The 13,115-nt window shown below is 35.0% G+C and overlaps 1 protein-coding gene across 3 annotated transcripts in view; it reads right to left on the bottom strand.

Annotated features, from left to right (window-relative positions):
* Positions 1-2,555: 2,555 nt before the first annotated feature.
* The window catches only part of NFX1 (nuclear transcription factor, X-box binding 1), an 88,314-nt gene continuing 77,754 nt past the window's right edge, over positions 2,556-13,115 (bottom strand). For 2 of the 3 annotated variants that reach the window (XR_012053961.1, XM_041714620.2), the window contains 2 exons: positions 7,886-7,987; positions 2,556-6,403 (listed from right to left, as the gene is read on the bottom strand). Coding sequence is in view for 2 of the 3 variants with exons in the window: in XM_041714620.2 (XP_041570554.2) it covers positions 6,328-6,403; positions 7,886-7,987 (178 nt within the window). In the remaining variant the exon portion in view is untranslated. Of the gene's footprint in view, positions 6,404-7,885; positions 7,988-8,305; positions 8,325-13,115 lie in introns of those variants that run through there. The other variant, XM_041714618.2, reaches the window with a different exon arrangement.

Genomic DNA, 13,115 nt, shown 5'->3' on the forward strand with positions numbered 1-13,115 from the left:
CTTCTGCTTGAGTTGTTTCAGTCAAGGTTTTATACTGCGGAGCCTGCAGCTGGACCCGGTATTACACAAGTAATCTCACAAGTGCTGAATAGAGGAGAGTAATGGCTTCCTTCGACCTGCTGTTTGTGATGACAATGCAGGACAGAGTGCATGGCTGGTTTTGCTACAAGGGTGCACTGCTAACTCACAGTTAACTGGCTGTCCACCAGGATCCCCAGGCACCCAGTCCTTTTTACATAAAGTTGCTATCAAGACAATGAGCTCCAGCCAATACAATTGCATTAGGTTATTCCATTCTAGGTCCATGGCTTTGTACATATTTAGGCTGAAGATTAATAATAATTTCTTATGGCCAGGACTGGAAGAAACAGGAAAAACATGGACTAAAAAATTAACTTCATACGGGGCTTTATCAGTTCTTAGTAAGTACATTACTCACTTAGTAAGCCAAGACATACACTCCTTAAATACCTAATAATGTTATCAAAAATACACCTTATGTAAAAATTAATGATTTGATATTTCAATCCAATACCTGTTTAATCATTGCCTACTTCAATATAATTAAAATTGCAGAGGACTTTCATTGAAGCTGCTGAACTGTCCTTCCTAAGCAATCACGCTTAACTAGAAACTTTGGCACCTATTTATTTTATGCCAACATACTGAATTTAAACACCAATCTGAGTCATTATTCACCATGAATTATTGCACTCACTGAGGATTTTAATTAGTACTTCCTGAAACAAAATCTCTTTGTAAGAGGCATCTAACTTACTGTGATAGCAGTAAATTCTGAAAATTTATTGAATTGCTTGTTAAAAGAAAAGATAAGCTGTCTAGGTGCCTTGAATGGACAGAATGTACTTTCCTGACTGTACTATTTGATAGGCGACTATCCAATATACAACAGTTTTCACCACAGCTTTTATTTCCAAGAACTTAGATTTTTAAGTAATGCTCCCTAGTAAAACATGCTAACTTACCCTACATACACATTTTGAAAGACAGCCTTCTGACTAGCATATAAAAATAGTTCTATTAAGATAGATTTTTCTTTATGCTGATGCTTTTAGTTTAATTTTTTATATCTCCTTACAAATCAAGCCCTCTAGTTCTTTGACTAGAATACACTTTCTACACTTTAAATGTGAATGTAGTAAGATGATTGGATGCTGGAGTAATCACACATTAGATCCATCAGAAAACCAAACCATTTACTAGGGGGAGTTCCCGAACATTTCACAGAAAGTAATGTTGAGAAGGGCAAGCATAGCTGAGCTTGACACAACTGACATTTTGCTCCTATTCCTTTCACTGAAAAGAGCTCCAAAGAAGGCAGCAGTAGCTCATAATGGCACCTAAACTGGTAAAAGGGTTGTCTGAAATATCAGAAAGGTGATATGCCTTGATCTGGGCTCTTAAAAATATTATTTCTGTGATAAAAATAACTTTGTTTTGAAGAGACATGTATTTCCCATAGAAACTCTAAATTAGACACTTTGATTTAGAAACAAAAATATTGTGCTTGAAACAGCATTATTGTCAATGGATAATAACAAAAGATTCCTAGGATCCTTCTGGGACCTTGCTTCTTGCAGGACAGTATCAATATGGTCTCTCCATCTGCTCAAGACGCTGCAGTACTTCTTCAAAAATCTTGAGATGATAAAAACTAAGAAACCTGGTCTAAAGCTCAGGAGCGTCCAAAATACAGCCTCTCTACATAAGCCCTTTCTAGTGGCTCTAATATTCTGGTTTAGCAGTATGTACATAGACACAAAAATCTGCACATCAACCATCTTAATAATTCAACATTTTAGTAAAGGATGAGAACAGCATTTGTTAAATATGAAGGCTTATGCTGGGAATTCACTATCTACAAAGGCTAAAATACTTGAAACCAAATATTTGAACAATAGTATCTATCTAAACCTTTTCCAAACATGGAAAAATGAACAGAAAGCAAAACCGATTGTCTCTTCTGCTGCCTTTTGCACACACTGACAAGGAAGACTTATTTGGTCTCCCTCTAGTCCATGACACACCGAACTGAAGTGCAGGTGTTTTTTTCAGGCAAAAATTCCAGTTAACGTGTTTTCCAATGCTTGTACACCTGCAACATGCCATCCTCATCCTCCAAAATATCATGAAAGTTCAAACTTAAAGGTAGTTGGAGTAACAACCTAAAAGGTTTTAATCTGTCTTTCAAGACTCTTCAATCTCAGATCACTTCCTGAATTTCTGTGAGCCATCTCACACTTCAACTGAAATATCAAGTCAGGCTTTTGCTGAAAATACATGACCTGGGTTAAAAGTTTAGGGAGGAGCCAGTTCAAATAATTTACAACTTCTGATATTTCAGACTGCTTGCTTTCTGAGTCTTCCTGTCACTACTGAACTGTGATGGCAGAGTTTTTACATCATCCCTCCACCACCCATATATCATCCTGAATTTGTTATATCTAATGCCCATGGAACTTTAATGTTACATTAGTCCTCATTTCCCCTCCTGCCACAATCAGCGTTACCACTTCATGGTGAACAAACAACAATGAAAGAACCATAATGTATTTTATTGCCAAGTAGCATTTAGGATGACATAATAAAGGGTTTTTCATTTAACCAAAATGCACATTTCTATCCAGAATCACTCTCCTGTAGCTCTGAATTCCAGGAAGGCAGCACACTCTCCATTTTCTGGGGAGCCTCTTTATTTGCTTCATTCTTCACACAGCATTCATTTAAAAATCACTTCAATTCCAGGAAACCACATACTTTCTTTAAAAATTTGAGGAAAAGGAACTTCCCAAATGTCCATTTAAATCTTTACACTTGTTTCTCTGTGATGTTTCAGTCTTCTAACTCTTGAATACCAAGATGAAGTTTGCAAACAATTTGAAAACACTGAACTTTAAATTTAGATTTATTTTGGGTTTGTAAAGAAAATAATTTTACATCAGTAACTTGACAAAATCAAGTTAAATATAAATCTTTCAACAAATGACAAGTGTTGTAGAAAAACTTTACTTTGCTAATTTTGAGGCAGATACTATAAAAACTGCCACAGAAACAAGTGATCTTGAAGTTTACTTATGTATCTTATACAATTTTATTTCAAACCCAAATACTGAATATTCAGAACACTTTAAATATGTTAAGCTATACAGACAGGCAAAAGCATAGCCCAAATGCCAAACTATCTGCCTATTTTAAACACAATTTTAAAAGCACTTCATGAAGTTGCATGAATTCCAACTGGTATCACATAACTTATTTCAAAAGATGCTTACTGAGAAGTACTTTCTTCAAATATATTTACAGGAGACAATATTATTCTTAGGGCTGTGGAAAATTGCTAGCATATTGAAGCTGAAGTAAGAAATTACAGTGATGTCACCATGATTTTTGCCACTGACACAAAGATTTCTTTTATCTACTTATTTTTCTATTAGATAAAAGGTGTAAACACCTGGTCAGATTTAAAAAATAGCTATTTGAAAAGTATTTCCACAAGGCACACGTGCAATATGAAGCTAAGTTATCACATATATCAAAATTCCAGCCTTTATTACTATTCCATATTCCTTATGAAAGCCACTAATACATTGCAGCAAAAGCAAAGCAAAACAGAGAGAAAAGCACCACTGTTAGCCTTTGCTAATTCCTTCTTAAGGCTAATTCCTTCTTAAGGCTATGTAGCTGAGGGGAAAATCACATTAATAGGTAAACATATGATGTATTTTTAACCAAGTTACTAAAATGCAATTTTTAAAAAACAGACTTGGTACTTGTGAATTGCTTAATTACTACAGGCATGGATCCAATAGCCATGATTTAGAGATGTGGAACATACAGATCTATAAAAATGTTTTAACATTCACATAGTTAAGAGGCAAGTGATAAGAAGTATCACTTCTCAGTATGAACAGATTTGGTAATAATTATTAATCTTAGCTTGAGAAACTGAGATTACTTCAATTTTCTTATTACAAGCAGTGCAACTTGACTGCTGAAATGTGTCTCACCAAAGCTGTTAAGTTTTTATGTTAATGCCATCATCTGATAAAAATTCCATTAAATAGAGCTGAAAATAATGCTATGAAAACCTTTTAGGTTTTAAATTTCAAATCAGAGGCATAAATGTGATGGATTTGCCTATATTCATGTGAAACTGTGATAACTGAATAGTTAGTAGGCTTCAGCTTTATTCTATTTATTATCAACTAAGCCTCTTTGGTTTTCTGTAATGTTAGGTCTACCTATAGTAAACCAACTGTGTGTGCTCCAGTATACATGCATCTGACTCAGTTCAGTGGACATGTGTGCCAGCTCCTGTCTAGAATCCACCTTTGCAGCACAACCATATACATTCTTCCTAGAGGTCTTACTAGCTTTAAGTCAGTGCTATATTAACATAGCTCTGAATTTCAAAACCAGGAATAGCCTTTGTTTGGCCACATTGACTCAGCACTTGTCTGCAAGCACTGGTACACATACAATCCTCACATGGAAGGGACTGAAGAAACACATTCCTGGAAGTAACTTATTTCTTCAGCTAAAATTAGCAATACACCTTGTAGAATCAAACCATAATTTGCTTAAGAAATTAAGGGCAATGTAAGACATAGTGATTTAATTTTCATTTATGTTCACAAAGTATTGACAAAAAAAGTAAAGCAAATTTAAATCACTACATACAAATTAGAAGCTTGAAAACTCTTGAAGGTACCTGTTTCACCTGAAATACTTCAAATGTTTAGTAACATTTAAGACTGCATTTGTAAGAATGTGAAATAATAAACTCCTACAAAAATATACAATAATAGCAAACATTTTATTTTCAAAACATTTGGGGGGGACAGATATGGTTTGTGAGTTTTCTACTTCTTGTTCTTCCACGTTTCTTGAGCTGTTCGTTTGAAATGTAGCCATGGAATGCTTCATAGTTAAGGCTCAGGGTCATATGATAACTCTAAGTGAATCTAAGCATGAGTAAATGCCTTCCATTTTTTGGCAACAAATCTCACACTACAACGTAGTGAGCCCCTTTTTATCATCAGCCTCTGATGCTGTATAGGGGACTCACCCATAGTATTACACAGAGCAGCCACAACAAACAAGAAACAGAGTGCATCAGTGCCAGAGTTCCTAAAGCTATTAATACAAAAAAACTTCTCCTCAGGAGAACAGATATGACTCAAATTCAGAGCTGTACCACCTCTTCTGATCAGACCTACAATCTCCTCTCCCAGAGAGCTACTCACCTATCTTAAATCAAGATCTGGAAACAATTCCCCATCATGAGACTACTCAGGTGTCTTTCAGTGTTTAAACTGTCATCAAATTTTGTTAATGGCACTTCCCATAAAACAAAGCTCTTCCATTGCCAAATAGTTCAGGCAGATGGACTTAGAAATTTTACAAGTATTATTCCAAATTCATAACATACTTAAACCTAACTTCACACATTCATCTGAAGCTTGCACAGTACAGAAAAAAAATATAAACCACAATAAAACCATGCACAGAACACCAAAATAATATATGAAGTCTGATTTTGTTCAAGGTCTTAAACAAAAACGTAGTAGTAGTATTAGTAATCTCATGTTGTAGGGTTGGTTTTGTTATTGTTTAGTTTGGGTTTTTTCCTTTGTTTTTACTTGTTTTGCTTTTTAAACACATCAAATTTGAGTAAGTTTTAATTCCTCACCTTCCCCAAATACTGGTTCTTCAGATTCCAAAGCAAGCCTGTATTCTTAATAGGCATTTATGTATATATTTAAATTTTGCATTTCTTTCCATGTAGAAGAGTAACTCAAATTCTCAAATTTATCACAATAACACAAAAGTGAATTAAAACATGAAAATACTTTAAGACTATCCCAACTAGTTTTTTATCACAGATTATTTCTAGTCCATTTTCAGTTGTGTGAGATACATCAAAATAAATATTTGAGATTTACTGTTGCTCTTAATATTCCAAAAATATATTTGCTTACCACCAGTTCCCTTGCTTGAAAGTCATCAATGAAATCTACATTATTCTGACAGCACATTAGATACAAAACTGCACCAAACCCAGATTAAAAAACCCATACTACTATTCGGAATTATGCACTTACATAAACTGCTGAAATACTTAACTTTTTAAGCTAGCATATCTATCTAACTTTAGATGTTAAATTATGAATATGTTGAACAACTGATCATTTGACAGATAATAAAAAAAACACCTCACACAATAACTTTCTATTTTCAGCTCTAAGCTTCTGTATCATAATCGATGTGATTCTGATTCATCTGAATGATTCTACATTAATCACTTCAGTCCTGGACGTCAAAGTAGTCAATTACTGGCTCTTCCTTTAACGGTTTAGATAAACCACTGTTTCCACTGCTCCTGAAATTACAAGAATATTAGCTATTACATGCATGAAAAAACAAAGATACAAAGTAAACTGAATCATAAACACCAATAATGTCTCCGTGTGCACATACACACTGCATTGGTCAATAGCATGTACTTCTAAACTGAGTTTTATCTGAAGTACCTTAATGCTTCAGAAAGCCTTTGTTTAATGAATTTTGACAAAAACATATGACTGATTAAATTAGTGTACATCAACATGTGTCTGAATGCATAAAATTCCTTTTGGGGTTTTACCAGAAAATGTAATTTACCAGTAATATTTGTTACAAAAATGATACTGTACTGAAGACTAAATGTTCAAAATGCCTTTTTAAAGGAAATAGCAAAATAAATACTATTGAAGTGAGCTGATGATCAAACGCTCTTGCTTTCTAAAGCAAGAGTAACAAAAAATATACAGTCATAGCAAATCCAAACACTGTAAAGATTTTTTTCAGTAAGACAGCATGAGATCTTCCAAAATATTTTGTAGAATTAAGAATTTCTAAAGAAACTTTACTTCTAGAAATGAAAAACAAATGGCTCAGACCCTTTATTTAATTTTGCTGCATAACTCCATAGCATTAATCAGGATCAGTGAAGACAGCAATCCCACAGAAGTGGAAATGAACAGTAACAACCTATTAAAACTGACACTGAATTCCACTTTAAGCAATCCTTCTAGAAATGTTTTGCTCTAGATGCTAACTCTAAAACTATTTAAATTTTTTCAGAACAGTCTACTTTGTATTCCAGCAGCACCTATCAACAGCAGTTATTGCAACATTAAGCAGTCCCGTTCTGCAAAGAGTACTTGAACATGATTTCAGATGCTCATCTGCAAAAAATGTCGGAGGAAAACACTTCTGAAAGGTAAACCCAAACAGATAATAAGCCACCCATTAAAAAAAAGTCATAACTATGAGATAACTACAAGTATCTGAAGCTAGGAAGTCATACAACATAAAGACTGTCCTTTTAAGACTATTCACCACGATGCCTTATATATCCCATCTTCAGTAATTCTCACTATCTGACAAAAATTGTAGTCCACCTTTAATCAACTGTGTAGTCATATAGACACAAGAAAAATACATTTAGTACCAGTCCAAATAAATAATTTTATGCCAGTAAGACATTACTCTTGGTTAAAGGTAAAATAAAAAAAATCCCAAACCTCCAAAACAGCACTCTCTTCCCAACTATCTAATATTTATTAAAAAATAAATTTTAAATCCAATAATATTGTTATACTACTACCCCTATACCACACAGCCAATCCTACGTTTTCTTATCACTTAATTTCAGGCTGATTTCTGTGGAAAGAACATCTTAGTGCATGCTGCAAGCTCCAAAGCGGAAAAAAAGGGAAAAAAGCAGAAACAGGGCATCTGAAGTTGAAGCTCTGGAATATGTTCCTTGGGGAACCCAGCACAAAATTGAAGAATAAAGTTTTAAATCCAAATTCCTTACTTATCTGTTTGTTTGTAATGAAGAAGAGGAGGTGCAGGCCTATTCTGCATTTCTTTATCTAGCACAGAAGTTAAGGTATTGCTTGGACAAGCAGATTTCCCTCTAAAGAAATAAAAGAAACATTATTTAGTTGAGAAAATCATACTCATTAAGAAGTTTGGAAAGAGTAGCACTTGTATGTAGCAGTTTTGGTGTCAGAGTTCACATTTGTATTCTTAAATAATCATTTCAAATATTTAATTTTCCAGCCATGGAGAACAACAATGCAAAAAGTACATTTTCATTACCAAAAATCTATCCAGTATTCTAAATGTCTCTTCACTGCTAGCTATAAAAGATGTAGAAGCAGCTTACTGGATTTGAGCATTGGTACCCAGACTTCTTTTCTGCATGTGAGGTCCACAACTCCTTTCTAGTATGAAGTGCACTAAATGATCAGCTGTTAAAATAGCAAAACTGGGATAGTTATATATACTCTAGGGTAACATATCTGTTCTTTCAAATATATAGATCAGAAGGAACAACTTAATAGCTTAACTCAGCACCACAAGAACACAGTTCACTGAATCTTTACGACATCTTATCTAAAATTTTGGAAGCACCTTCTCAAATGCTGGCAGTAAAACATGTTAAACTCATTGATCACAGCACTCTGCTAAGAGGCACTCCCTCAAACAACACTGCCTCTTCCTCGTAAGCAGTTCCAGGTGAATCAGATCAGAAGAAAAACATTATGCATTAGAGTGGGGAAATTAAAAAATCAGCTTCTTCTGTCCTCCATGCTATTTATAATCTATTATGCAATTGCCACCACACAATGAAGCATCACACTTGTGCCTGTCCTATCTGAAGTGTAAATGGTCACCCCATGGCTATGGTTACAGGGCAGAATATTCTTCAGTATACAAGGACAATGTACTTTAGCATGTATACTTATATATTTTAGGCTGTGAATCACACTCAACTTCAGCTGGCAATCTCTGCCCAAAGGCTGCAATGGCTAGAGAAAAGGAAGGATATATATATTAAAAAAAAAATAAAAATCTGGAAAGAAACAACCCCCAACACCAGGGGAAAAAAAAATCCTAGAAAGATCATTCCAAAAGGCTTTGGAGATATCAAATTTCCACTAAAATTTCCTCTAAATTCACGAGCCACTTTTCAAGAGTGAGTTTGCCTTATTTCACTTAGATGATATAACTGCAAGACTGAAAACCTTCCACTGTTAGTATCTTTCCTATTCACAGTTTCTTCTTCATCTTATCTGGGGGCAGATAAGCTGAACAATTTAAAATTCTTAAACATCATCAAGGTCAATTTTTTACCCTTCCTGCACTTTCTTCTAAACCCTTGCTACTGACATTTTCAGACCAAACTACTTCTTGTACATTAAATTAAACTGCATTCCAGAAAGGTTTCTTTTGGGTATTAGAAAAACGTTCTTTACTCAGAGAGTTGCCAAGCATTGGAATAGGCTGCCCAGGGAAGTGGTTGAGTCACCATCCCTGGAGGTATTTAAAAGATGTGTAGATATGTTTAGGGACTTGATGTAATGGTAGGTAGACTTGATAGTACCACTGGACACAGTGATCTTAAGGGTCTTTTCCCAACCTACATAATTCTATGTCAAGCACTAATTAAGGATGTTTCCTCCTTATTTACTTTATTCATGCATTTTTACATATACTCCTCCAAATAATGAGACTCTCTGTGTTTGGTAATTACATTAAATTCCTACTCAATGAATACCAACACATGCATCTTGTATCTTTCAAAATTACATACTGAATAGCAACAATGCTGCAAAGCAATGGGTTGCATATTGTTATAATTCCAGAAATGTGCATGTTGAGTTCCATGCATTGTCATGTACTTTATAATTCATACTTTTCCCCCATTTCCCTGAGCAGTTGAAATCTCAAATCAGTACAGAGATGAACGCCAATTCTATTTCAGAGCTTACAAAAATTACGTATTTGTCTTATTTCCATTATCTTAATGTTTTTTATTTAATAATATCTTGTTCCTATCAGTCTATATTTAAGAGTGAATTTTTGTGATATTGTGGCAACACAGATGAAAAACTCCGTAACATTTTCAAGGTTAAGTCTACTAAAATACTAAGTGGTGGTTCCTGAGCCCCTTTCAGTATTGTTTTAATCTGAGTACTGACAGTCTATTCCAATAAATTACAAGATCTTAAAAACATAGGTGACCAATTAAAAATGCATTCCCATCTCCCCAGCAGTTAATGTGTTCATTGTTTGGAAAAAAAGTTACTTGTCACTGGCCATAATTTTTTCAAGGTTATATTACATTTACATGTGCACTCTAACAACAAGTATTTAACAGTCCTATCAGTTGAGAACAGCTGATTTTCCTCTCCTGTCTATAATGGTTAAAAAGTCCTTTTCTCCCTTAGCTCTAAGCCTGCCATATGAAGCTAAATGCTCACACTGCTATTTCAGTTAAAACTCAACTCTAGAGTTCTAAGACAACAGTGGTAGATACGAGCGTATTCTGTTGTCTTTCATTTTTATCAACTGTGATATGCAAAAACATGGAAAGCAGATTGCCTGGAGGTAATTAAGCAAAAAAAGAAGAAAGGCTAAATAGGCCTTCAACAATTAAAGTAAGTTGTTTGTCCTTACTCTAGAATATCAGACTATATCTCACTTTTATAGTAAAAAAGAAAATAAATGACAGCTCTGAAATGCTGGGAACAGAACAATTGGAAGAATACATGTGGCAGTAATGTCAACTAATTAGATTAAAAAAAAAAAACAACTTACTGAAAAAAGAGAATGTTCCTGCATTTCAAGAAAGTAAATCAGCAGTTCTGCTCTAAAGTTAAATGTTCCCCGGATGTAGAGAGTTATTACAGCAAACCTTTAAAAATCAGGAGGGATCAAAGCCTTGTGAACAATCAGAGATGACCCTGGGACCAAATTTGCTTTGGTCACATCAAGGCCTAGACATGTTTTAGCTTTGACAAAATTTAGCATCCCTTAAAAAAAAAATCCCCCAAAAAACCCCAACCACAACAAAAAACACACTAAAACCCCACAGGGGATTTAGAGACAAAAATCTATGAACTTACACTCCAGCAAAATTAACACCACTTTCTGTATACACTGGTGGCACATTGATTGGTTAAAGGAAAAAAAAAAGAGATTAAACAGTCACTCACATTTAACCCATGTCAAAAAACCCCAAACAACTGAATTCAACTAAACAGATGTACAATGGGGAAAAAACTCTTTGATTAATTAATTACAAGAAATAAGAAAGAAAGCAGATGCTATCTAACCCATGGTTATCTATCATCAGTTGTGAAAGAACTGTCAATATGAAAACAAAAGGCTCTGCAAGTATTTTGGACATTTTGATAGGAAAGTTGCCATTCTTCATTTCATTAACTTATTCTCAAAGTAAGGAAAAGCCAGGTGCCAGCCTCAAGCAACAAAGCTGAAATGACATATTTTTAATGGCAGTACATGGAAAAGCATGTGCTGACAGGATGGCCTGTTGTATAAAACTGAAATATGGAAATCATGACTCAATTTGTCTTCTTCAAGACTTCAGGCTCAATTTTTTGTAACTACAGGATGGATCAGCATTGAACTGTTTTGTTATGAACTACTACAAAATTCTCTGTCCACCCTTCTGTCCAGACTTATTCCATGTAGTCTTGCAAAAATGCACCACCATCTTTCAGACAGAGCAGATTTTTGTGAAAAATTTGTCCAAAAACTGGTAAAAGTTGAGGTGGAATAATGAAGCAAATGGCTCTTTAACAACCTCCTGATTGTTTAAACTTCATATATTCTATGTCATAGGCTTTCCAGAAGCAACACGTGCGATTCTCAGGGCAAACAATGTCAACATTTAAGGAAAAAAACAGTAAGAAAAAGATGCAGCTTTCTTCTGAAGCAGGACTGGTGTTAAAACCACCTTGACTTGTGACCTTATAGCAGTATTTGTACTTAAATGTACTGGGATGTGCAGTGTTTTCTTTCTGTGATGTAACTATCATGATCTAATAAGGATGTTCCATGTGGTTACAGGTGGTTGCATTTCTTTAGGTCTTTGATCCTGCTGATTTTGTATAGCCTATGTCTAGGTAACCATTTCCAAACCGTTTTCAGACTGATCTTACTGAAAGGAAATAAAATCCTGGGTGAAAAAAAAAACCCCACAGGACATGCCACTTGAACTATGACAGCACATAGCTTTCTCAGTGAGAACCATGTGGGACCTTGTCACCTTCTTGAAAAGTCCCCTTGCTCATGAGGAAAAACTGAGCATAATGTTCTTCCTGGAAGTAACAGGAAAAGGATGAGTCTTACAGGGATGACTGCCTCAAAATCACTTCTAGGATGTCTCAAGTCCATACAAACTGCTTAAACACTGGCCATTACATAAAAACAAGCAGGCACCCCTTTAACAGGGTCTGGAATCCAGAATTATTTGGAGAAAATTTTTACTCATCTGATTAAAAATTAAAAAAAAAAAACACTGACAGGTACAGTGAAACACAAGTGTGTACTTCGAAAGGAAAGCTTTACCCTTCTCATCACAACAGTCTGGATATTACCTCTGAACCTTGTTCAGAAAGGATCTGGTATTGCAACTGTTCAAAAGATGGTGACTGCAGAGATGGCCAACAGGTAAGCAGAGAGAAAGGCATTTGCAAGGATCCAGTACAGGTCTTGCACTTAAATGATACCCCGAACTGTAATTCAGGTTAAGCTTAACAGTCAATACTGGGAACGATCTCTGTGCTTATATGGGCAATACTGTACATGAGTGATTCTAATGCAGCTAATATGACCAACTTTTACCGATGGTGATGGAGGCAGAGGCTGAGGGCAAAGTTTGCCCCTAGATCTCCAAACAGGAAGAAGCCTGGTTGGAGGAAGCTTTCTTAGCACAAGGAGACTTTCTCACCCTTCTAACAGACTTGTATACGGATGTTAATATTTGAATGACACAATGATGGAGTTGGAAGAGAAGGAATTGCCTTTTTGCCTGAATGATTTTCATTTATTTATACATTAAAGAGCCCATGATAGAAATACAAAGGCATTGCTGAGACAGAATGAACCAAAAGAATTGTGACTTTCTGGTGATTACTAGCTCTGGGAGTTGAAGAAGCCATTGTAAAATACTCAAAAAATATCATCCTCTAGAACATGAGCTATTACTCATGTGAGGCTACAATGTCCTT

Source organism: Taeniopygia guttata, chromosome 2, assembly GCF_048771995.1.
Source record: "Taeniopygia guttata chromosome 2, bTaeGut7.mat, whole genome shotgun sequence".
In the NCBI taxonomy this organism is placed as follows: Eukaryota; Metazoa; Chordata; class Aves; order Passeriformes; family Estrildidae; genus Taeniopygia; species Taeniopygia guttata.